The 27,469-nt window shown below is 38.4% G+C and overlaps 1 protein-coding gene across 2 annotated transcripts in view; it reads right to left on the bottom strand.

Moving 5' to 3' along the window:
• Positions 1 to 27,469, bottom strand: part of ARHGAP10 (Rho GTPase activating protein 10) — a 290,156-nt gene that overhangs the window by 105,094 nt on the left and 157,593 nt on the right. For both annotated transcript variants that reach the window (XM_046657071.1, XM_046657070.1), the window contains exons 13-15: positions 27,014 to 27,079; positions 9,515 to 9,589; positions 2,922 to 3,009 (exon numbers count right to left, since the gene is read on the bottom strand). In XM_046657071.1, the coding sequence (XP_046513027.1) occupies positions 2,922 to 3,009; positions 9,515 to 9,589; positions 27,014 to 27,079 (229 nt within the window). The remainder of the gene's footprint in view (positions 1 to 2,921; positions 3,010 to 9,514; positions 9,590 to 27,013; positions 27,080 to 27,469) is intronic.

Raw genomic sequence — 27,469 nt, 5'->3', positions numbered from 1 at the left:
TCATTTAACTAAAAACCTTATAAAATAGCTCATTTGTCCCCTCTCAATCAGAAACTTGTAAAGAACACATTGCTGGAAATCAAAATTATGGTCTGGATAGGAAATCAATCAGATGGCTGATATTCAGCTCTCTAAAAACACTCAAAACTCTCTAAAAACTCAAGTTAGTAGAAGAAAAGGCAGATGTCATACGTATGTCCACTGTGCATCTTTTTCTTTCTCCCAGACCCTGGAGATTTTGCTTATTATTTGGGGGGTTTGGCTATTTCCCTTCTTCCACCTCCAACTTCCTATCTAATAAGGTGGCTGGGTTATTTGCAGCGAGATGAATTCAAAGGTAATAGCTTTTTTGGTGAGACAAGCTATGTTCAGCTTCATGCTATGGTGCCATAAGTGATGGAGCTGGGATTCCAACTCAGCAGGCTGGCTCCAGAGGCCATGCTCTTGACCATCACACTGTATCACCTCTTGTGCTGAAAGAAATACACTCACTTGGGCTATAACCGAGTAGCCAAAATGGAGGTAAACAAAACCTCAGTTTTCTCCCATTTGGTGCATGACCAGAAAAAGTGTCAATTTAATCCTAATTACTGCATTTTCAGTTGCTAAAAATAACATAGGGGAAAAGAACAGCAACCTAACTTTCAAATCTCCCAAGGCATCTGCCATTTTATGATAATCACTTTATCACATTCAAGCAGAATGCGTATATTGTTAGGAATGAAGTTATATAATAATAGAATCTCATAAATGTTGCTCTGTTGGCAATGTTTGCTTAAAAGTGGAATTCAATAGGATGAAGCAAGCAACGTAATGAGAAAAAGGCAGAAAGCAACACAAGACCAGAGGCAACGAGGTCCTAGCTTCAGAGTTCAAGAACCAAAAAGAAATAGTATGTATTGAATAAAAAGATCCTCTGGTTTATTAAACTAATCTCTTGCCCCCACCCAATGAAAAATAGAACCATGTGGAGCAGGAAAAAGAAACAACATGTAATTTACAACAAAAGAACTGGATTTTTGTCCCTATTTTCCCACCGATATCTGAGTCACCTTGGTCAATCCCTTTAATTATACTAGGCATGAGTTTACCAAACAGTAAAATGGGTTTAAAGCTACCTCCTAGAGTGGCAGCATCCTCTACTGGTCACGTTACCATATGCAATTCATTGCATTTTTATATCCCTCACTCATTCTTTCCTTCATCCATCCAATACAGGCTTTCTCAACCTCAGCACTAATGACATTTTGGACATTTGGGGGAAGGGCGGGCTGTGTTACGCATTGTAGCATGTTTAGCAGCCCATCCCTGCTCTCCACTCATTAGATGCCAGTGGCACCCCCTCTTCAGCAATCCTGACAACCAAAAATGTTTCCAGATATTGCCAAATAGCCACTGGGAGGGGGGCAAAATCATCCCCAACTGAGAACCACTGCTCTCACATTTGAGTGACAGGTATAGCTCTAGATGCTGGGGACACTGCAATGAACAAGACACATAAAATGTCTATCTTCAGGAACCTTACATCCTGATGCCAGGGTGGGAGCTAACGAGATTCACTTTTACTATAATTCTCATCCAAACTAGTTAGTCACTCTCAGTGGCAAATGAGGCATAAACATGTAGATTCAGCTTTAATTTCACCCCTTTACAGACTACTGATAATAATAATGTACTTAACAGCTTAAGAAAAAATTTTAAACAGTAGCTAAAAATATCTTTTTTAAATAAAATCCTTGAAAATAGGTAACACACACCTAAACCCACTAATAAATTTTAATTTCATTATAAAGTGGGACACCCAGACAACACAGGCCTCCTGCTGTAATAGCCACAAAGAACACAGCACCACTATAATGTATCCTTGCGACAAACAAATAACAAAACCTAACCTGAAACTAATAAAGGCCGTAGATTTAACTTTTAGTTTACAGGAAAAATGATAGATAACAGAGAAACAGGTTAAATGACCCCATGAGGCTTCAACCAGCCATATTCTACGTAAAAAATGACTCAGGTTCGTCAACAAATAAATGTGGGAGGGGAGCGGCTGAGGGAGGGGACCCTACAGATGAAAAGCAACTTAAAAGATATCAGCTAAACGAAATTTGTCAACATTGTTTAAATCCTCTAGTGATTAAATCAAATATAAACAGACTTTTTTGAAAAGAAATCAGTAAAAATGGAACATAGACTGAGTACTGGATGATATTAATTTTGCTAGGTATGATCATTATATTCTTTTTGTCTTTTCTACATTGTCTCTTTCTTAAAGTCCTTATCTTTTTGGAGATACTCAAGTATTTACGGGTGCAGCAATATGATGTTTTGGAAAGTCCTTAAAGTCTTATCCTAAAAAAGTGGCAGTAGGGAGATAGATGAAACAGCAGCAGCAGAATGTTGGTAACTGACTAAGCAGGATAATGGGGTCGTGAGGATTCACGACGCTCATCTCTGGTTTTACATATTTGAAATTTTTCAAATAAACATTTTTAAAGTATAAAATATATACGTTGATTCTAATGTGTTCATTGGAACCCAAATACTATTTACCTGAAAAACAAGCGTATTTGTTGGTTACAAAGGGAGTCTAAACCCTAAATAAAAGATTCAATAAATTCAACCAGCAGCCTTCTTCCTCACTATTTTATAGCGTTTAATTCCTAAAACTCACATCTACAATAGACATCTATTTCAAAACCTGAGTAAGTCTATTCCAGTTCTGTCCTGTTGTTAATTTACTAACAACGGATGTTCATCCGCTACTTACCTCACTTTCTGGGATATCATTACATACCTCCTAATCGTTCTCCTTTTTCATAAGATTTAATTAACTATTGAGATTTATGTGCAGAGTCCACATCCATTGTGTTAGAAACGCAAACAATGCACTCTTCCCTCTGGTCCTGAGAGGAGCTTACCTCAAATACTGTTTTAAGGCACTTGTGATTGTCTTCACTTCCCAGTCTATGGAATTCTCCAGGTCCACCTCATTACATGTTTTTACATCTATTGAGCAAGCAAAAAAGAAAATATAATTAAAACCTTGACCCTTCAAAGGTCCACTTGCCTGACTTACAAAGCTTCCATTTTCAAATGGCCAAACCACAAATAATTAACTCTGTGGCTTCTTAAAAGATATTATATATGCTTCCTTATAATGCTATAAGCCATGTTCTATTATTAGACATTTCTAGGACTTTAGAAAAGTGTAGCGGAGCTAAAAGTAAAACGATAAGGGCAGGGCTGGGAGGAGGGAAGAAATGGACATAAGATAGCATTTCACATTCACAACTGCAAAGCAGGTATAGCTATCATTATTATTATTATTATTATTATTAAAGGTACTACTCAGTAGCCATGGTTTACAGCATGTGGTATTTGCATTGTCTGTATATTTTAACACATTTCAAGTGGCATTACTGCTGCCACACTGTCTTACGACAGGGGAAACAGGCAGCACCATTAATGGTAAAATGGCTATTAGTTTGACGAGTTAGTGGGGGCAGGAATGATAAGTTTGTTCCCACACTTCTAAGATTTGTACTCATCATATTATCTTCCTGAAGATTAATGCATGATCAACCAAAATAGAAATATGATGACACATAAACTTAAAAAGTCATTTATGGGTAATCTTTCACATTAACACTACAATTTATACACTCATCTAGGAAATATTTATTGGAAGCCTCAGTGTAACACTTCTGACATTCATTCTAAATTAAACTAGCTGTCTTTGTCCTAAAATTATGTTAATGATGTATTCCTTTCAAACAGCTAGTAAGCTCTAAAGAGGAAGATGTGTGGCTTAAAAAAAAGGAGAGAGGAAGAGAAGAGACGTAGTAAATTCCAGAGAGGAAAAAGTCAGTCTTGGTGGAAATAAAAGAAAAGGCTGGTGGGAAAGGCAAGCATCTGAGCAGGGTGGCATCCTCGATCCTTGGAAGGCTGAGCTACTGCACTCGGCTGAGGTATAGCATCACACACCTGGGCTTAAATCTCCACCAGCACCCCACTCTGACCAGCCCCACTACCCCAGGCAAGTCGGTTCCAAACCTCCCCAACCTTCAGGTCTTCATCTGCACAATGGAGATAATGTAAACACTCTCACAGAACTACTGACAGCATCAAAGCACATCAGGAATGCGCACCGAGTTCCACAAATTATTAAATGAGTAGGTAATTACTACAGCTGAGTCACTGAAAAGTATATCAAAGGGATGGAGCAGTAAATGGGTTATGATGACTAATACCACACAATCAATAGAAACTTGCCTGGTTTTTAACACTCTGATCATGCAAAAGAGAAATTAAGAGATTCGTGGAAGACTTTATTTCTCCAGAATGATGTTTCAACTAAGACCCAAAAAAACCAATTGTTCTGGGTTTTTTTTTTCTCCCTTACACTGTATTTGTCTATGTAGGAAAGGAAACATCTTGTTAGTATTTCCTTTTTAAAAGCACTAAAAAGAAAACCCTGTCAAAATGGGACTACCACATTAAGTCATTCATGCCACTTAAAAAGTTTTAGTCTTCAGCATGAGGAAGGATGGATGACAACTCAATTTATTCCCCAACTTTTTAAAAATAAAGTAAAACAGGAAGTGGCGCTGATTTCACAGCCATAACGTCATACATATGAAGTCAATTACTCAAAAGTCTGGAGACTTTTTAAAGCACTTCAGCGGTTCTTGATTACAGCAACTGACAGCCATATGCAATAAACTACAACAATGGCAATTGACACTGATTACATTTTGATCAGTTCCTACAATTCAGAACTCATTTGTTACTGAGCTTGTCAGACAAGCCACAGATACATTTAAGAAATCAAATTAAGCACCCTGATTAAAGGTGCAATCCTTTATAACTAGGACTAAATAATTCTGTTCTAAAGGCTTTGCCAACCAATTACTTCAGTAACTGAATATTCTCTCTCATTAAATCAATTATTTAAATCTCATTTTAACATACAAGTCAGATAACATTTTCAATCAACTTGCTACCAGCAAATCACCATTTTAAAATCCAGAAGGCTTCTTAAGGAAATCTTTTATTTCCAGCTTTCTACCAGATTATCATTCCATATTTTGAAAATTATATTCTTTCTATGGAAAGATAAGCCATCCTTTGAATTCATGGGGAAAACAGTAGCTGTCACATCAGAAGCTAATGACTGCATAGTTTCTAGGTACTAATCTTCTACTAAATTTTCACTGTTTTCAAATAACTCAATCATCCCTAGCAGTTCTTCACAATCAGTGGACGCACTGGGACTAGGTAAATTTGTCAATAACTTACCTGGGATTCAAACTTAAAAATGCATTTGGAGTGTTTAATCAGAATATATATGCTATCACAAATAAGGTAGAAATTCTGCTTCCTTTCTAGCCAAGGAATACCACCTCATGGATTAGTTTAAAATCTAAACTAACAGGCACAGATACAAACAGTTGACTTTTTATTTGGTTAAATATTTCATAATTACATAACCAGTGGTCATTCTTTGAAACTGGAAATTTTCAACCCAACCTAAATGCAAAGTGCTGGCACCCAACTGAACATTGACTTGGATCTCATTTTAAAGTACCTGAAGAAGCACAGTGATTGAATGAATTTTGAGAGTATACTTTATAATCCAAAGTCAGAACTTTTTCAGTTACATTAGTTTACTTTTTCCCCCAATCCATGTGAAAAAGCTGGCCTACAAAGAAAATAAACAAAGTCATATTTTTAAAATATAACTCTTCTGAATTAGTTTTCTTTCTGTTTTCTATGATTGTGTGTCTAAAAATAAATAAAATCATCCAGCCTTTTTTGCAAATTAAATTTAGAAATAACTACCCAAGTCACCAGCACACACAAGCTATGACCACATTTTCTCACAACTTCCCCTCCCCTCCTCTGAGGTTTTCATTCTGAAGTGGGGAAGAAGGAAGAATACATCACAATTCTACCTCATCTCAGTTCTAACCTACCAATAACTATTGTAATGAATCTGCTACATTCTCGCTCCATTGACTCACCCAAAGACACCTCATCTGATATTTCTCCCTGCCTTCCCTAACTGCTTCAAATATCTATTAAAAAAAACTTTTACCAAACTATGTGTCTCCTGTGTTACGCAAAAGGGAAGGAAAGGAGAAACATCTGTGAAAGGCAGGCAGGCCACGGCTCACTTGGGCATTTCCTTCCGGGAACTTAAGAAACTTGGTCCAGGGAAAGGCTGGGAGGCTGCGAAATCCAGCAGACCACAACCTTCCGCTCCCAGGATGGAAGAAGACTAAGAAGGCAAACAACTCTCATCATCCTGGGGAGGAAGGCAGCTGCCCACTCCTTCACGTGGCCTGGAGGAGTACAAATGACCTGCCTATTTAGAGAACTTTCTATAATCAACTGCCAATAGTATTTCATGTTGGCATCGCTGAAGAGAAAAAAAAAAGAGGTGGAGGGAGGAGGATGGGAGGAGAAGGTGATGGGGAAAGGGGAGAAGGGGGGAGGGGCAGGCGAGGAGTGGGGGGAGGGACAGCGGAGGGGGAGGGGACAGGGAGGAAGAATAATGGAGAGAAACATTCTTCTCTATTTTACTCTTAAATGTGAAGGGTGAAAACACACCAAAAAAGGAGACAAGTGAAGAAAATATGCAAGATATTAAGCATGCATCCTTTCTTTAGAAATCACAAACTTTTACACAAGAGTATTTAAATACTTAAAACATTTTAAACAAATATTATAAAAATATTTTATGTAGAAATGGTAATAATAGAAAAATAACCGAAGTAAATAATTAGCTCTCAAGAACTAAAGAAACCAAGTAAGGTATATGGAAGTTCTTGTCAAAAAATATTAAATGGCTTGGAACTTTTCTCAGACACTTAAAAATTAGATTATTTCTCATTCCTATAAAGAAAAACACATTACAAACTATTATTTGAAAAAATACAAATTTGAAATAAACATTACCTAGAAGAATAGCAATTTTAAAAAATAACTGCCTAGTGCCACAAAGGAGCAAAATCATCAAAATTAACTTATCTAAAGGGAGAAAAAACATTGATTGGTTTAAAAGAGCAGAGTTAAAAATGTGGCAGACTTCCCCAATTTTTTTTCTCTGTAAGATATATAGCCCTAAAACAATGTAGAGAGGTGGAAAAAATTGGAGAAAAAGAATACCCAGGGGAGAATATATACACAACTATTCAGAAACTCTCTAGTTCTTTTTTTGGAAGAGGTATAAATTATTTCAATTTGAACACTCACTGGATCACAGGATGAAAGGAAAGAATTATCTTAAGGAAATGTAAATTTATTAGGAGATAGTGAATAAATCTATTTTTTTGAGAGCTAAAGTTTGAGTTGGCAACAAAGCAACAAGAAAATGGTATGAATGCCAATAAAAATCCAAAGTTTGCAATTGACAATCAAACTCATACTAGGAATTACAGATTATTAAAAATTTATATTGGGGCCGGCCCTGTGGCCGAGTGTGGAGCGTGCTCTGCTTCAGCTGGCCAGGGTTTACCAGTTCAGATCCTGGGTATGGATCTATGCACCACTCAGCAAGCCATGCTGTGGTGGCATCCCACAAAGAGAAACTGGAATGACCTACAACTAGGATATACATCCAGCTATGTACTGGAGTAGGGAGGAAGAAAAAAAGAGGAAGATTGGCAACAGATGTTAGCTCACAGCCAATCTTCCTCACATACATGCAAAAAATTTATATTGTGTGGCTCACTACAATGAATTACTTAATAAGGAAATAACAAGTCGGTATCTTTCCCTTACATCAATCCTCCAACTTCCTCTGTTTGGAGAATGATAGGAGTGAAAACACAGTATTTCCTTGGCCAACAACTGAAATGAGGTTGTGTCGGGCTTGTGTCCTGGACTTCTCCACTCTGTGTCTCATGGAAAGTGAAAGCAGTTTTCCAGGTCGTGAATTTTTTAGGGTTTCACTATTTCAAAACACCTTGTAAATTAAGGACTATCTTGAGAGAGTTTCCCACGAGCGGAGGAAACTACCACCTTAGCTCAGGGATGCAGAGCCTGAGGGATTTTATGAGACTAAGAACACATTTTGAGACAGCTTAACACTTCAGCGTGACCACAGAAACATCCTTGTTCGAACCTCCCTTGAACATTAAACAAGTAAATAATAAAAATAATGCTAGGATCCTTATGACCAATTTACTGCCAAAGTGTGCCGTTCAGCCAAAATATCCCCTTCTGATACCCACAGAGTCTTCCAGTTCTAATCATCATAACACCATCTTAGAAATGAGAGAAGTGTTTCTAATTTTAAAATTAACTAAAAGCAGATGCTGTCATCCCATTAAACTCTTCCAGCTGCTACTGAACCACTGGCAACCTGAGTCTATTTAATTTGGAGACCACTAATGGTAAAAAGGAAAATCTGACTGCCAAAATTGCACACCCTAGTTAAACCAGAGAGGCAGAAAATGAAAACAGCTCATGAAAGCAAATGTATTCTAACACAGCTCTCCAACCAATGACGGGCAATTTTTCCTGTGGCTAATAGCTAAAAAAAGGTGGATGCTTATTAAATCCTTAATTCAAATATAGCCAAACAAACAATCCTACCTGTAACACGCCAGGTGATTTTATTCATCGTGGTTTATGCTTCCTAAAAATGAGTCTTTGCTACAATGCTTTAAGATGCAGATGGGTTTAAACGCATTGACAGCATACCTGGGGGCACTGTTAATACTGATTAATTAAAGTGAGATATCAAATTAATACTTAGCAAGGTCATAACGACAGATTGGGTTGACATACAGGCCCCTAAAGCCTGATGAGTTAGCATCACTCCTCAAGAGGCAGTCTGCTTTGGGGTGGGGAGAGAAGTGGGGCATCTTACAGGTGGCACTGAATTGACAGCAGTGTGTAATGTAAAAACGCTTTGTCATTCACATAATGTCTGCGGTAATCAAATGAATTCACTTTCTGGCTTCCTCTAGTCTGTGATGCCAAAGAACACTGTGTTATCAGCACAGATGGAGCATGCATGGTTCTGGAGAAGAGCCTGGTGCAAACTACAAACAAGCCACTGTGAATACCAATGAATCCCTGAGAATCAGACCCTTGCTGTCAAGTGACAGTTTTGGAAGCTCCATAAAAATGAGCGAGTCCCAGTGGTCTTGTCCAACCAAATGTACTGTCAAGACTCTGGACAGGCGATTTGGAAGCCATGCAAATCAGAGAGGCCTGGCTGCTACTTTCCTGTGAGAAGCAAGCACAAGAAGACATTCACCCATGAGCTGCATTCTTTTTTTCTTCCATTTTTTACTAAGTAAAGAGGGAGGGGATAATCTGTGCTGATGTACTCATCTACTTATCTGAGTCAACTGTCTCTGCTCAGGAGAAAACTACTCTATGCAGCAGAAGAAAGGAATGGATTCACAAGTATGCTGTACGTTCCGATGAAACATTAAGTTGTGAAGTCAATAAACAAACAAATAATGCATGGAAAATGATTAGAAAAGAGGCATACCCATCAACATACTCAGAAGTCTCTGGACCTTTGAACTCACCCCCACAACTCTGTACAATCCTTGGTCATTTATACCTATTGGAAGAGACAAAATGTTAGCAAAATCCAAGACTGTCATATTTTAAAAGCTGTCAACACTTGCATTCAGAATCTTTGCTAACTCACATTAGCAGCATTCCTGTTGGCTATAAAAAAGTTTGACAAAACCAAGTATTTACCAACTTGTTTTAGCAGGCTGGTATTCATGAGCTACAGTTGGAAAATAACCTCATAAAAACAATGTTCCGGGGCCAGCCCTGTGGCCAAGTGGTTGAGTTCCTGCGCTCCGCTTTGGTGGCCCAGGGTTTCGCCGGTTCGGATCCTGGGCGCAGACGTGGCACCGCTTATCAGGCCACGTTGAGGTGGTGTCCCACATGGCCCAACTAGAAGGACCCACAACTAAAATATACAACTATGTACTGGGGGGATTTGGGGAGAAAAAGCAGAAAGAAAAAAAAAAAGATTGGCAACAGTTGTTAGCTCAGGTGCCAATCTTTAAAAAACAACAACAATGTTCCATGTTGACAAAATGTAATGAGTCAACATTAACGAAATAAGTTACTTACGTAATACTCATGTGAATCAATGCAATTTGTAAAGATGCATGGTAACTCTCATGTTTATTATGTTTACTTATTCTGGACATTTTTCTCAAAAAGTTTTAGCCTTTTAAAAATAATATGGTGCCGATAAGTACACAGAAAAAAATCATTGTTTGGATGACTCTTGAAGACCATGGAAATGCATTTAAAACTAGGACAGAACTGGTTTTGGTTTTTTGGGGTTTTTTTTAAGAGCTGTTACATGCACTGTCCAGTTAGAAGCTCTGAATCTTCAAATGAGTATCACCACATACAACCCATCAAAACGAATCCAGTCGCGGCAGTCTCTTTGTGCAGAGAGCTGGCAACAAAGGATCCCTGTGCACAGCAGACAAGAAGTAAAGGCAAGAATGTTTATGGTCAAACATAATTTAGGACGTTGAACTCATGGGCTTGTTTGGATTCTGATTTGAACAAACCAATTGTAAAAGGACATTTTCGAGGCAATCAGGAAACTTAGAGTTGCATTATGTCAGAAAATGTCTATATTTTTTAAGTTACACACTGAAAGGAGTGAAAGTAACATTATCTTAAATTTGCTTTAAGATCGAGGGAAGGATAGAGGAGGCAATTTCAGCAAAATCCTGGTCATTGTTGAGTCTGAGCAATAAGAACATGGGAGTTCATTGTACCACACTGTCTACTTTTTTTTATGCTTGAAAACTTTCATAATAAAATAATGACTTCCAAAATACGTGACTTCTTCTCTTTATTTTTCAAAAGAATTGCAGCTTTCTGCTTGTGTTTATTTTCTGCACTACCAAGGTTAAAGCTAACAAGAACATGACTGGCTCACAAAGAGGTGATGCCTCTAATCCCCAAAGTTTCCAAAACAACACAACAGCAAAAAGGCTGCCAAATTTGCCCAAGGGATCTTACTTTCTTTTCGCCTCCCTGCACAGGGTGATGAAAAGAATATCAGACAGAGTCTAAAGAACTGGATTCAAGTCACAGCTCAGTCCCTCCTGAGCTCGGAGACCTAGGGCAAGACAGGAAACCTCTCTGAGTCTTGATGCTGCATCTGAGATCAAGGAAGTGCCCTGTTACTGTGGGAGAGAAATGAGATGATACCAACACGTATTCTGTCAAATATAACACACACACACAAGCTCTTATTACTCCTTGCAAAAATGAGTATTTCTTTCCCTTCTACTTCTCTTTTTTGCCTTTTATTTATTTCTCCTTATTCTTTTTTTTAAGCTTCTCAAATGTCCTATTTGTCTTTTATGTGTCACACTATGCTCCCCCAAAATTCGCATGTTGAATTCCTAATACCCAGAACCTCAGAATATGACTATATTTGGAAACAAGGTCTTTAAAAGAGGTAATTCCGTTGAAATGAGGTCATTAGGGTGGGCCCTAATCCAATACAACTGGTCTCCTTATAAGAAGAGATTAGGACACAGACACACACACAGAGGGAAGACAACATGAAAACACAGGGAGAGGAGGGCCATCAGCAAGCCAAGGAGAGAGGCCTTGGAAGAAACCAACCCAGCCAACACCTTGATCTCAGATTTCCAGCTCTGAGAATTGTGAGAAAACAAACTTCTGTTGTTTAAGTCCCCAGTCTGTGGCACTTTATAATGGCAGCCCTAGCAAACACATACGCCTCTCTCAACAATCTCAATAGAACTCAAAGAACCAGAAGAGCAAAGGCTAGCCCTTCAGTCTACTCACGTCTATTCAGAACGCTAACAAATCAAAGCAGCAGAGAGGCACCTTCCGGAGGGAGAATGCTCACTGACTCCAGCAGAGGAGACAAATACAGGTCAGCCCTGCCAGCAGTTGGAAAAAAGAAAAGGAAATTGTCAAAAAACACAAAAATCAGAGTTTGAGCCTATTACAGGAGAAAAGACTGGGCCTCACTCTTGCCTTCTCCTAGAGGCCAGAAGGCCATGGCCAGAATTTAAAATACCAGAGGGTTTTTTTCAATCCTGATCTATTTAAGAAACCTAAAACAGTTTGACCTCGGAGCCAGAAGCCAAAAGAGCAAGTCATACTCTGCAGTCAAACAAACGTCCCTGAACAAGAAGTGCCTGAAATATACGGAGAAATGAAATAAGAACGTTACTTCAGCAATAATCATCACTCTGTGCTGGTAATTACTATCAGATAATTGATCAAGTTCAAGTTCATCAACCGGAGAGAAGGAGAGTTAATTGCTAATGCATAATGAAGGGTGCAAAGGGGAATTAATGCTACTCAACACACTTTTAACTTTTTTAAAAATGAAATTTAAATAAACCTTGCACGGAAGCAGCTTGGAAACAGCATGTAAAACATACACATTCAAGTTGTGTAGGATTTTCGTTTCTTGTTACACTGTCCATAAAAGCTCTGGACTAAGAGAATTGTAACATACTCTATATCTATGGACACATACATGTCATACAAAAGACATGAAACAGATACATGGAAGAATAAAAACCAATCGATATGCCAAGTCCTATGAGTGGGTTTATCATATCCTCTCCAGCTTCTCTTCCAAATTTCCATCTTTCAGCCAAACGGATCACTATTTATTTTCTCTTTTTTTTTTTTTTTGAGGAAGATTAGCCCTGAGCTAACATCTGCCACCAATTCTCCTTTTTGCTGAGGAAGACTGGCCCTGAGATAACATCCGTGACCATCCATCTTCCTCTACTTTATATATGGGATGCCCACCACAGCATGGCTTGCCAAGCGGTGCCATGTCCACACCCAGGATCCGAACCGGCAAACCGTGGGCCACCAAAGAAGAACATGCAAACTTAACTGCTGTGCCACCGAGGCGACCCTGAGATCACTATTTCTAATTGCCAAGTATGAGAATTCTGAAATTCTCTTTGACTTCGTCTCTGTCACTTTCCAAATTCAATAGGTCAATGTCCACATTTTCTTCAAACTTCAGACTAACCTCTGCTTCTTCAACACAGTCTTGAATTTTATGCACACACATTTCTTAAGCCATCCTTGCAGGGAGACACACAACCATAAACCATTCTGAACATCATCATCGTTTTTTTTCTGTTTGTATTTTTCAAACCACTTTGATCATGTGAGATCTCTTCCATTCCCATTGAAGAGTAAGCCATCAGATCAAGTCCAAATTCCTCAGCTGAACAAGTATGTAAGGCATAAAGACATAAACATTCAAATGGGCCCCACCTCGCCAACCCACGTTTACTGCAGAGTATTGGCCTTAATCAGAGCAGATCCCCAACTATTACCCACAAACAACCAAATTCATTCCCACCTCAGGCGGAAGTCTCCTCTGAGACCAGCATTCCTCCCCTTCTCCTCACAACTTACTCATCTGTCCAATATTTATTCATCAAATATGTGCCAGGCGCTATCCTAGCCGCCCAAGATTCAACAGTGAGCAAAATAAAGTCCCATCCAGACCTTCAAAACTAGATCAAATCTCTCCTTTTCTGATACCACCCCACAGTGATAGTCCCTTTTTCAGAACATGACTCATAATTAGTTCCTTTTGACACTTGATTACATTTTAAAACAAGCCCACAGTCTCGTATTCACAATTCCCAAAATGAAAAATCGGAATATTTGACCTGACATCAGGTTAAGTCTGTATTTTTCCCCATTCAGTATGAATATTCATATTTCACCACGGTAAAAGTAATTTCTACACCAAACCTATCTGGAGGTGTTGTATACTATACAGCATACGTTCCATATTATCTTCTCTAAAGCACAGCCAACCTCAGAATTTTCAGATTAAGAATCGCGGACCTGTGTTCTACGTTCTCTCCCCAAATACACAGAGATATTATCTGGAAACATACCGTCAACCTTGGTGTTTGATTTTTTGTCTTTAAAAGCTTTTATGGTGCCTTGCAAAGAATAGTTGGGTAGAGAATAGGCATGGCTAGGATGATTCAACTTGAAATTAATTTAGAATTACACATACAGATTTGACTTAGGCCAAAACAGATATTGCAATTAGGAAGTGAAAACTTCAAGTTAAAATATTCAAGTTATTAAAACTTATTCAGAATATCAAGGCTCACTGATAGATATCATTACTACAACACTTTCTAATTTTTGACAAAAATTTGTAAACTGATCAAAGTGTTTATAGGCCCAAAGATTTTTTTTCTTTTAATAAATCAGATTGGTTCTGATAGGCAGTAAAGAAAAGGTAAGTGCTCTCCATTACAGTGATGAGTAGTGGACGACAGCTGTCCCTGGGCAAAGTGGATAAGGTGAAATCAAATGGCGTCTGACTTCCCACCACCTGTCTCCTCCAATCTCACACAGTGCTGTCATAGAGCACTACCCATATCTTCCTTGAGGAGAGGGTCAAGAAGGGAATCAGTCAAGTTTCATCATCATCTCTGTCCAGCCGTCTCCCTCTCAGAACCCAAAGGATGCTACCAGAGCCAGAGTCTATTCAGCTCCAGAAAACACCTGCATGGAACTACTGAACACCCATGGGCATCCAGAGGCCTCTGTAGGTGGGCTAGAGAAGCAAAAGAGAAGAGACACTGTGGAACAATAAAATAATTAGATGCAAGAGAAAAATAAAACCTAAAGGGTGGATAAATTCAGTTAAACAACAGAGGTGCAGGCAAAGGCTGGAGTGGCTGCAACTGGCAAGTAAATGTGGTAAGAAGAAAACACAAAGTGGCATTTAGAGTCAAGGAAGTCGGAGAGAAAAGACTGGTAATTCACTCACGCCTACATACAGACACAGACACACAGACACACAGACACACAGACACACAGGAAAGGTAAACAGGGAGAAGATGAATACAAAATGAAAGGAAGGAGAAATTGTAAATAAATGAGAAGATAGGCTGGAAATTATATGACATTTTATTTCCTGTTAATTTCATATAAATTATTGCAAACAGTATATTTTAAGCACAAAGACAGAAAAAAGTGAAGACACAGGGTAAAATTAAAAAGAGAATTAAAATTAAAAGAGAGAGCAACTTGAGACCAACCCAGCCATAAAGTCTTTCCTCTCTTTTTTGGCTTCAAGAGTAGATTCTATCCCCAGTAGCTCAGTATTCTTAACACCTTGCATGGTCCTCAGCACAGGGTAAACATTTAACAAATGAACTGAATAAATTAATGAATAAACTGAATACATGATTAATAAGTTGATGAGTAAAGGAATATGGAAAGAAAATAAAGAGAGACAGAAAAAGTTATTTATAACTAGAAAAGATAGCGATAGCATTAAGGAGTAAAGCTCAAAGTGGAACATAAATACTTTTGATGGTAACAGGCAAAAAATTATTTTAAAAAATTCTCCAGGTGTAGGATTCTACAGAAATAAATAATCAATTTCCATGGGTCTGTAAATGAACATTCATTCAGCCTTCATCTGGTAACCAGCAGAGTGCTTGATACAATGAGGTAATTGATCAATTTTTGTGGAACAGGTGAACTGCTTCTTTACACTTGTGCGTGTTGACGACAGAGGTGAAAGGTCATTAATGCTCATGTTCACATTCACAAGATTGACATCAAAAGTCTGCAACATGTCATTATTAATGAGGCATGTGCATGCATAAATACAAATATAGATATACATATCCCACCAGCACCGCAAAGACAAATTCTCCTAAGGGCTATGTAATGAACAAACATACAATTTTATATACATACAAATGTTAACCATAATTGTAAATATTAACTAATCTTGAGAGATTCTCGAAAATAAAAGGAAAAAAGCACTATAGGTAAAATGATTAGGAAAAACTTGTGAGGGAACATCTAGCAACAAGGCTAAGAATGATGTGCTATAAAGACGACTCAAAGAAGAGCAATGACGAGGCTCGTGAATATTGTTCCAGGTCATAGGTGAATTACAAAAATTTGATGTGTTCTTTACCGTACATTTATAACTAATCCTCAATAAGCACTATGCTTATGTGTCTGCTGAGTTACACAAAAATAAACAGGTTCATACACAAAGATACTCTTCCAAGATACTGAGCAATTCATAACATTTTAAGGTTCTGTAAAAAAAAAAATGCATGTTTATATTAAATTAGTTTTAAATATAAGCAGACAAAACCAAGAATGATTTGCTGTGTCCCATGAAAGTGACAATAACACTTGACATCATAAATTTAAGATACTATATTTATATAATTACAGAATTCTAAAACTTTGGTAGAAAAAAATGCACTGTTTTTAACACTTACAATGCATTAAGTACTTCAAAAAGCAGGGTAAGAGACAATTTCTAATCACGAGCACAGTTAGAAGATTATAGCTGTACAAACATAAGCAGCTCAAAATGATACTCAGTAACATTTTAACCTTTCTAGATCTTGGGGCCCTCATTAAAAAAAAAAAAAGCATATCCTGGAAACACAGATTTGTTAAGGTTGTAAGATATAAATTATTATCGAGATTACTGATATCCTGGAAACTTCTACCTCCAGCCTCTCCCAGTTGTGCGACCTGGCAAGTTACTCAATCTCTGTCTCAGCTTCTTTATTTGGAAAATGAGAGTAATGATGGAACGAGACTGTTGTGAAAATTAAAGGGGATAATGTTCGTAAAGCATTTGCATGAGCCTCACATGCCCAGCACTCATTAAACACTTTAATTGTAGCATAAAATAAAAATTAATATCAAAAAGCCAGGCACAAGACATATAAAAGTCACCCTAACCAAGGGCATGTAGTCTACAGTCCACTTTCATAAAATAAACCACATGTTGGGAAGAGAGTCAAAGTTTATTTAATATGGATGACTCACGGAAAATATAAAATTCCCCTTCACCAGTACATTTGGAATTTCTCCCCAGGATGATAATTATTTGGGCAGCAGACAGAAAAACATGACAGACAGCTACTATCTGCCAGGAAGTAATCTGCATTTTCCCTTCCTGTGAAGTCTTGCTTTCACTTTCATGTTGGCCCTCACATAGTCTTTTCATATGAATCCATTTCTGTAGTATGATGAATAGCCTCCCCGCCAGCAGACACTTTCAGGAAAGGTCTTATGATTTCACTCACATGGTCTTCCCACACCCAAACCAACCAGAGACTGAGCTCAGAAATCCAACAGCTTGGCACAATGAGGGCAGCTGTGCCTACCGAGGCTGCCCGTCACATCCACTTCTGCTACTGCTTCCCATCCCAGCACAAGCGAGAAGTACACAAAAAGCACAAGGCAAATATCCAATTTCAGGTCTAAGCCAATATTTCTGGAAGTACTGATAATTTCAAGACTCTTCAGACAAATCTAGGCTTGACTCTAAGTCTCATCATCTCAAATCCAAGTCTCAAATACAAAGGGTATTTGGTTTATTAGCTGCTACCTCTGTATTAGGGTCAGAATGGACTGTACATTGCCAATACGCTGTGAAGATGGCCTCTTGTCTAGTTTCTAGCCAACACAAGAGAAAGAATTTTTGCTTCAGACCAGACAACCAACCGCTTTTTACTATTCCTTGTACCAAGCCAGTGGGCAGGGTGCTTAAATAGGGGCTAAAGGAAAGCTACAGAATAACATAGAATCTCCTCCTTCATTACTAACACTTGGTGTCCCAAACGCTCCCCAGAGGTCTGAAGCCTAGCTGTCTCAGGATGGAACAAAGGCACTAGCTATGACTCATTCAACCTGCCCTTCCCTCTGTCTTTCCTCAGCGTGAACCTTGGGGAAAGGAGTACCTCACAGCATTCAAGCCCTCTGGCAGAATTCAGCTTCCCTTATTACCACTAAGTTGCTTTGTCAACCAACTCTTCCTCTCACCTTACTTCTACTGCCATAGGAAAATACTGACTTAGGGTCAGGAGACCAGAATCCTAATCTCAGCTCCGCCACTTTCTAGTTGGATGAACTGTGACAGGTTTACTGAACTTGTTCTGAGCCTCAGATTCCTCATATGCATCTGAGTCTAATAAAGAGGACATCTTCTCAACTATCTACTGAGTCTTGTAGAGATTGGGTGAGCTAGAGTACACTAAATATTCAGAAAACATAAAATGCCATTTATTAGGATTTTAAATGTCATCAGATACAGATTCCACACTGACATTATGTCTGCCATGAAGAGATTTCCCAAGGTATTACAGAGATTCTCAGCAAAGGGGGCAAATCTTTCTTGAACTGATGGTGTACAATTTGTCTTCTCTTTATTCCTTGCTTCATCTCTCACATCCTCAGAAGATCAGCCGATAGAGCCTCCTCATGTTCATTGTGGTTAAGAGCACCAGCATCAAAAAACTCAGTCTGGGATGGATTTGAGTTGTACAATGTTGCTTTCCAGCTCTAAGACTCACACAAGTCAAAGCAAGTCTCTTCACTTCGCTTACTCAAGTAAAATGGAGAAATACCACTGTCTCATAGGGTTCTTGTAAGAATAACAAGTAAGAAATACTACCTGTACAACCTGGCTCTTCTCTAGGTTCTTGCCTTCCCAACCACTAAACCCAATGGTTGTTTCTTGGTCCTCTCCCTATCTGAACTTTCTAGAGCATTTGACACAGTGGACTTCCTCCTCTTTGGAATCTCCCCTCTTGTGGATTCCTTTACACCACACTTTCTTGATTCTCCTCCTACCCCCTTGGCTATCTCCTTCATTAGTTTTCTTCCTCTCATCCCCTACATGCAAAGATCCCAAAGATTCTGCCCTTTACCCCATTATCTTCTTACCTCATCATCCACTTGAATGACTTTCTAACACTCAAAACTTCACCTCCCTGAAAATGATGCCCAACATCTCCCCTGTTGCCTTCATTCTATTTCTGACAATATCACAGGTACTTTGACTTCAGGATATCCAAAATCAATCTACATTCCTCCTAAACCTACTGCTTCTCTTACATGCTCTGTCCTGGCCAAGGAAGTCTTCATCTACCTTGACTAGAAATCTCAGTCAGATTTTACTTTTCCCTTTCCCTTACCTCCTACATCCAACAGGTCACAGGATTCTGTTTTTCTGCCAAGTCTCTCTTCCCATCCATCCCCTTCTTTCCATTGCCAATCCTCTAGTTTAAGCCTCTATCATCTCTTATTTGGATTATTTCTAAAATCCAACCAGCCATCCGGCTTCCCATCTCTCCCCCACCCCATACCCTGCTCCCATCAATTCCACTTCCTGCCAAAGATCTGAACACACCCCTGCTCAAATCTGTCAATGTCTCACTACTACCTACAGGACTGAGGCAAATATGCAGCACAGCACCTGGAATCTGCCACACTCTGGCCTCGACTACTCACAGAACATCTTCTCACGTCATACTCACCCACCTACCTCTGCCAGCAACCCCCCAGGGTGAGTGAACACCATCTATTCCAGAATCTCCCTCAGGAGCAAAGAGCAGGTTTCCGTGCAGCCTTGGAAAATAGAGATAGTGTCTCCCTTCAGAGCAAAGGGCAGCCATGCTTGCCAACCATGATAAAAGAGTCAAGTTTCCTAAATTCAGAGTTTTTTCTCCTGTAACACAAGCCCCTGTGTGTTCAAATATCATCTGGCCCTCTTTGCAGTGCCCTTGGGAAATGAGGCTCAGGGAACCATCACAAAATGCAATACTGTAGCTCCTGAGAGTAATAAACTGTCCCTCATCTCTGATCCAGGAACCTTGTGTCTTCTACTAGCATCCATGAAACTACGTAGGATAACTCGTTCACATGAAAGTAGCATAAAATCCCAGAGCCATCACTGTCTTGAAACTAGACTCAAGCGAATCTTTAAAAATAGAAACCATATCTCCAACCATTTTTCCCTCCAGTATCTTTCCTGCAAGAAACATCCAAAAAATCTTGACTAAATCCCACCAAACATGTGCGTGCCCAGGAATAGGTTACATATTAAAGTAAGCTGCAATAGACGGGATAGCTAAATAAAAGTACATTTTATTTTCAAACTCATCACTCATGTAGCTCAAGTTTTAGTTAAAACATTTTACTTATATAAACCAGAAAAGAGACTCAAACTCAAGGCAAAAGTTGGCTGCTGCTTTTTGCAAGACTCCTTTCATCCCTTCTCTACAGAGATCAGAACGTTAGAAAAGTCGTAATGGTGTCTCGCTGCTGCCACCTGCCTCTCCCCCTCAGAGCAGCTTTGGCACCAGGGACTAAATCAATGTTAGGGCAACCCTGGATGATCTCTTTTTAGGGAAAGCCTGAAATAATCTAAAAGTTATGGTCTTCTTTCTGAGCCTTTTCTTTTTCTTCACTGCCCCCTGGCCATTTTACTGCTCAAGTATCCACAAAGCACTCAGGAATATCAGTTGAAAGCCAAACCAGTTAATTTTGCTGCTTGTTACAAGAGCCACAGAAAATTACTAAATAAACTCAGGTGATTTATTTCTCTATGTAAATTACTATTTTTAAAAAACTAAACAAAGTTTCTCAGTGTGCCCAGAAACTTGAATCAACTAATGGGACTACTCAATTATGATTGGCTTCAATTAATAGATTTGTCTCTAAATAAGCAACTCATATTGACTGAGCATTCAATATATGCCAATGTCCCCATTATTCTCTTTTCATTGCTACAACGGGCCTATCGAGATGTTACCATCATCCCATATTAAGCATGATAAAATCAAGACACAAGAGATTAAGTAACTAACTTGCCATGGTTGCAGAGGTGATAAGTGGTGAAACAGATTTCAGTCAAGGCTGACTTCTGAGCTTATGCTCTGCACCACTATGCCGAGTTCCAAAGAGCCTTACAACCAAATGCCGCAGACCTCCTCAAAATTTGAACCAAACACACAAAACCTAGCATGCTGCTCTGTAGCAAGGTAGTTTAACCATTTGTCCCTATTAATTTTACTCAACCATTCATGTGGAAGCTAATAGCTTTGAAAGCTTATTTATTCTTAAAACAAGGAAGATTACAAATTGAGAAAATGAATTATCAGTCCTGACTTGCCTGGATTTAGGATTTCAATTTCGCATTTGCATTTCTGCAGACACCACAAGACTCTTCAGCTCCCTCCCACGTAAGACTGTCCTCTGTATCCACCCACACTCATCTCACACCCATTCTGATTAAAAAAGAGACAGCGAGTGAGCGAGAAACTCTAGTTTACTTGCTCTAAATTTCCTGGGGACAGCTGTTCTTTATTTTCTTCATTTTGCACATAATTTGCCCTTGGCAGTTTAAGATTAAAGTGCAATCATGATAAAATATGTTGCAAGTTCACTTTGGGTGTCTTGTTTCCCACAAAGATTAATACTGAAACTATACATTGTCATCTTCTACCAGGCCCATCCTAAGACCCCATATAATTTCAGAAGTGCTCTGGAAGCAGAAAACTCCTCAAGCCAACTTCAGAAAGATTTTCCAAAAACCTAAAACTTTGCTTTTCAAAGGGAAATTCACTTTTACATGTGACAAATCAAAGACTGTCACATCTTAGATGTGGCTTCCTACTTCTATCCCATGAATTCACAGCTTGTTACAATGCTGAATTTGATAACTGACAGCTTGCCTAGACCGACGTTTTAATGCCATACTCTAGAAATTAAAGTGAATATTCAAATTATTCACATATGGAAGATTTTTTAAGAGAAACTTCATAAACAAAAGTGGCATACAAATTTAGTTTTAAATCATGATGACTATTTAAAAAACAGCAACTAAAAGAAGTTTTAAGCAACACAGTCTTACTTTGTTTTTGCATATTTTGCAATGCATGCACCTGAAAAACTAGGTATCATGCATTTCCAGAAAAAGACAATATAATTGGCATAGGAGGTGGTTCCTTTATAGGAAGGGGAGTTACTTACCTAAGGAAATTATGCAATAACCCTCCAAATTCTGAAATCTTAAGACTCTTTCACACATAACATGATATACCTTTCTATCTATGTCGAAAATATACCCCATAATTCAGACAGATGTTGACAAATTCATAAAGGAGTGAAAACCAATCCTACTTTTGTTAATTGGAAGTATTAATTCCAACCACAAGTAGAAGAATAAATTCTTCCAATAAATTTACAAATTCTTGGAACACATAATATTGCCAACGTGGCATTTTAGTCAACTCTCTGAATACTCAAGCAAAAAGCAATTACTGATTGAGTGCATACTATGAGTGTAAGGCATTGACTGTACTTAGAAATGAAAAGAGGCAAGCAAAGGATAAATAAGACATTGTCTCCACTCCAAGGAGACAATAAAGTTCTAGAAACAAAATAAATATGTGTAATACAAACAATACCAGGCAAATATAACTGCCAAATGAGGAAGATGGACGTTTCACAAATAAAACAATCCAGGGGAAAGAGGAAACAAAGAAATACATTTAATGAATATCTACTATGTACAAAAATGAGTTTTATCTTCACAAACATGGGTCGGGGTAAGCAGTGTAAATGAACTTCCTAGTTACATTCTTTTAGGAACTACGGGTATGAGAGGTTAAGAATATTTTCAAAACGTCTATCATACTGCACCACTGCGGAGCATAAACCTTGACAACTTCTACTGATCTGCGGAGAGGTAAACCTTTTGTGGAGCAATCCAAGCACCTCTGCCTCCCACACTCCTCTTGTGCCATCCCTCTGGTCTTGTCTAAAGACTCTTAGGGCCCAGATGCATCATGTTCTTTCAAACATCTACACTTCAACCCCCACTCTTTCCTCTGCCCAAATCCTTCCTTCTGACAACCTGCATTGTGCACCTGGACAATTCCTTCTCATCCTTTAGAACTCAGCTTATGCGCTGGCTCCTCAGGGAAGCCCTGAGTTGGTGGTGTTTCAGAGGCCCAAGAGAGCAAAGGAAAAGAATGAGCCCCTCATCTTCGTCCAGAGATGCAGGCGAACAGCAGACCCTATCACGAGAGTCACAGATCATGGTGGCTGCACAGTAACATTTTGTTTTCGGCAGGGCCAAGACAATGGAGGAAAGGTTGAGTAAAACTGATTGAGAATGATGAGGTGTTTTCCCACAAAGAGACACACTACCCCAGGGCCCCAGAAACTAGGTGTCACACAGAGAGAGCAAGTAAGAGGGGCTGGAAGCGAAGCAGTAGGATGAGTGACCAAGAGGTGTCATGAACACTTCTGCATTTACCCTGGGTTCACCTACAAAGTGTCTGAAATTTGAACTGCCCTAGGCTTCTGAAACACTGAAACTCGCCCACTTTGAGCCATTTTGTTATTTCTTCTCTAAACCTCACTTTTTAGGATGGAAGTTCTACCCTACACTTCTACCCTGCTCACTCCCGCAATCCCAAAGCTACATGGATCCATGATTCACAGACCTGATAAACTCTATTGTCTCAGGAAAGCCCACGTGGCTTCTTCTAGCCTCTAAAAGCAGATGAGAAAATTCCTCTCTCCACTTGACTACTCCTTTTGGAGCTCTCACTGTCTACAGCAGAGGCCCAGCTACAAAGGACTCGGATTTGATAAAGCTGACTGAGCCCAGGAATCTGCATTTTCAAGAAGCACCCTAGTAATCCTGCTATCTGTCATCAAGTCTGCCTGGGACCCAAGTTTCTCAAATATCCTTTGTTTCCCAAACCCAAGTTTGAAGGTGAAATTCCTTGCAGAACTCTAATCTTCTATGTACAACCAACTGCTGAACACAACCTACTTCTTCATCTGCTAAATCACTCAGATGTATCTGTGCTATCTAAACCCACTGCCAAACCCATCACCCTCCATCAGCCACCTCCTCTACGGAATACTCCAAACAAGGCAGAACTCTGGGGCTCCTTTGCACAAATCATCCCACATACGGCCAATTCTAGTTTTCATACTTGCCTTTCTAAGCCTGCTACTCCCTTCTCCACCACCCCCTAATACTTACCCAGTTCCTTCACATTTAAATGCAAATACCCAAGTACCTGCTTTTAATCTGTTTCTTCATGCTTCCTTTCTGGCCAAGTCTGGCTTGTTTCTGTCACATTCTGTCTCCACATCTTTGCTGAGGATTCTCTAAATGCCAAAATATACTTTCCTATCCTTCAAATCCAAGGAAGCCTATTCCTAAACATACTCCTCGATTAACATCAATACTCAACAATCCATCAACATGCATTCAAATTCTCTTAATCTATGAAAACTTGTAACACTTTTATTTTACTATCTTGTATACTTAAATTGTTTCAAATCTCTATATTTTGTCTACCATTAATGGATCAAGGATTATATGCTACCAACCTTCAATATGAATCCCAAAGGCCTAGGGCAAGGCTACGTATCCCCTGTGATTGCTCAATAAATACCGATGAACTGAGTGGCTTCAGATCAGAACGAGGGTTTAACTGTGATAAGTCGCCTGTTACCGAGAGAAGGAAAAGAACATTGTGCAATTTTCTTCAGAACTTTTCTGTTTGTTTGTTTGCTTGGGTTTAGGTCGGGTTATTTTTAAAAAGATAACCCAAGAAAGAAAAAGAAAAGCTTTTATGTCATTTTTAAAAGAACAAGGTAGGAAAACGGTACACTATCTGCTTTAACACTGAAAACAGTGATTAAAAATAATTCTTCAATCAGATCTCATTAAATGGCTCTGGCTATTAGGCATGTAGACCCACGAAGTACACACAGTAATGCTAGTCATCAAATATTTCCAGCTCTCTACGTGTTTTCCAGGCTCATGGGAGGACTGTGCTTCCTAAACTCTTTGGGGTCGAGTGGGGCCATCTGGCTATTTCTGCCCAATTAACTGTGAGCACATGTAACTCACCTCAAGGCCAGAACATTCATTCACTCACTGGTCCAAAGCCCTCCAAGAGCCGTTTCCCTCTGGCAAGGCAACTAGGTACCTTTAACTCAGTTGGCTTGCAAAGGCAACCAGGAACCTTTAAGCCCAGGTATCAGTGATGAGCAGAGCCCCTTCACCAATGCTTAAGAAATAAAATAAGCTTATTGTTTTAGCCACAGAGACTGTGGGTTTCTTGTGACAAGAACATAAACTAGCTTTATCCTGACTGATGGAAAAAAGTGAGGCAATAACACCTGGAGCATAATAAAAGATCAACAGCCATGATAGCTGATTTGAGGGAAATCATTAAGAGCAATATTCCTTGAAGGAACTTCCAAATCTAGGACAAAAGCCTCAGAGATTCTACAATGTTCCTCATCATTTTTATTAATATGATCCGACCACTGATTCTTTTAACTCTATTTTTAGTCTATTAACTCCATATAAAAGCAAAGGCTTCAGTAACGGAAGACCTTAAGGAATAAGAGATTTCAAAAGAAAAACATATTTTTTGTTTTTTATTTTTAAATGGGAAAATCTAACTTAAAATATGTAGACTCCTCCTTCTGTCAAAAACATCCAACAATTTATATATTTATAATAAAAATACACTCAATACACGCAGATTCTAGTATATGTGTTCCATTTAATGTACATAACACCTCATAAAATTACATATACCAATCAGACAGCATTCTGATCTTTATCTGTTCAGGCAAAAGCAGGTATGTATAATACATATCTTTTTGAGAAATAATTTATCAAAATAATAAGCATGCAAGTGATACAATTAAGGCTCTTTGCTTCAGGATCTTGAGATAAACAGAAACATGAATGATGAAGTGAGAGATATAAAAACCACAGTATTTTTTCTAAATTTAGGAAATTTTTGAAGCACTAGGAAATGAACAAATTTGTCAGCTCAAGTTAGTGCAGGTTGAAATGAATGAAAATCTGTCACAGACTGAATTGTCGCTGTAAGAGAGCATGGGAGAAAAGGCTTTCTGTGGCTTGGGTTTTTATTATCAATGGGTAAATCCCCAAATCATAAAAGAGCTCGTATTCATCTGTTATCCAGCACTCTAATTTCACAGGTGGTAGTCCTGGCTTTATAACAAAGACTTTGTTTTCACAGAAAACATGAATGAAATGCTTCATCCCACTAAGTCATCCAAAGTAGAACTGGTATATACAATATAGAAGAGTGAATGAAATATTCGATTTATTCATACTTCACTAGGTCTCTAAACAATGAGAAATTCACCCTCCAGAAAGAGTCTCTTTTGCAATATTCAATATTTAGTTTCTCCAAAGTCTGCTGGCATGGCTGCAAAGTGTCAAGTCCCTATTTTTCCTTAGGGACTCTAAAGAAAATGCCTTTGAGCTTTTGGTTGAAGACGAAATTAGCTTTCTTTTTAAATTTAAAATGGAAACCATCCAAATATTTTTATCAACAGAAGAATGGATAAAAAATTGCAGTATACACACATAATGAAATACTACCTGGCAATAAAAAGAAATGAGCTAAGAATATATCCAAGAAGACAAATCTTAAAAGCACGAGGCTAAATAAAGAAGTCAGCCTCAAAAAACAACACACTGCATGATTCCATCTATATAAAATGCTAAAGAAAAAAAAAAAAAGAACAGAACTAGAGTGATAAAAAGCAGCTCAGCGGTTGCCACGGGCCAAGGAAGGAGTGGGATTGATGGCAAAGGGGCACAAAGGAATTTTGGAAGGAGATAGAAACCTTTTATGATTGTGGTGGTAGTTACACAACTACTACATACATTTGTCAAAATTCAACTTGTACAGTCAAAGTCAGTGAATTTTACTATATGTAAATTACACCTGAATGAAACTGATTTTTTTAAATGGAGGCCAATTTGACAATGGAAGATGGAAATATCTTAATAGTGAATGAATAAAAGTGATTAACACTGGCTGTTCGACACCGCTGATTCTTCTAACAATTCTCATTTCAGCAGTGACTTCATGTTTCAATGCAGGGGAGAAATAAGTAAATAAAAAGGAAAATCCCATCCTGTCATAGTAGGACAAATCTCTGAATCTCTGACATCTAGAATGTGCATTGTGCATTAATGTATCTCATTCTACAACACCTAACCATGCAATAAGTATTTTAAATGACTCAGATTTTACATACCTATAGACTTTCAAGAATAAAATAACTCAGACAATCGTGTTACCTCGTGTTTCAACTGCACTGATGCATTTTCTGAGAATTGTGAATCCCATCTTATCCAACTGTGCACCTAAAAGAAATACAGTTATAAAATATTAAGGGCACAATTAATTACATTTCTCTTCCTCAAAAAGTAGGAAAAAATTATTTAAATCAATCTAATTTTTATTTCACTATTAAAAAAAGAAAGCTAACGGCCATTATGTATTTAAATAATGTAAATGAAAATTTCACACATTTAGAGAGGCACTTACTGAAATATTAGGACATCTATTCCCAAGTTTATAAATAAATTTATAATTTAAAATTTTTTTGAGATTTTAAATTTTTTTAATTGCGCTAACACTGATTTATAACATTACATAAATGTGGGGTGTACATTATATTTCAATTTCTGTGTAGACTACATCATGTTCACCACCCAAAAACTAAAATAACTTTTAAAGTATTAAATATAACT

Source organism: Equus quagga, chromosome 3 (assembly GCF_021613505.1).
Source record: "Equus quagga isolate Etosha38 chromosome 3, UCLA_HA_Equagga_1.0, whole genome shotgun sequence".
NCBI classification, from domain to species: Eukaryota; Metazoa; Chordata; class Mammalia; order Perissodactyla; family Equidae; genus Equus; species Equus quagga.
Note: the sequence above shows the minus strand (reverse complement) of the source record. Positions and strands in the feature narration are given on the sequence as shown.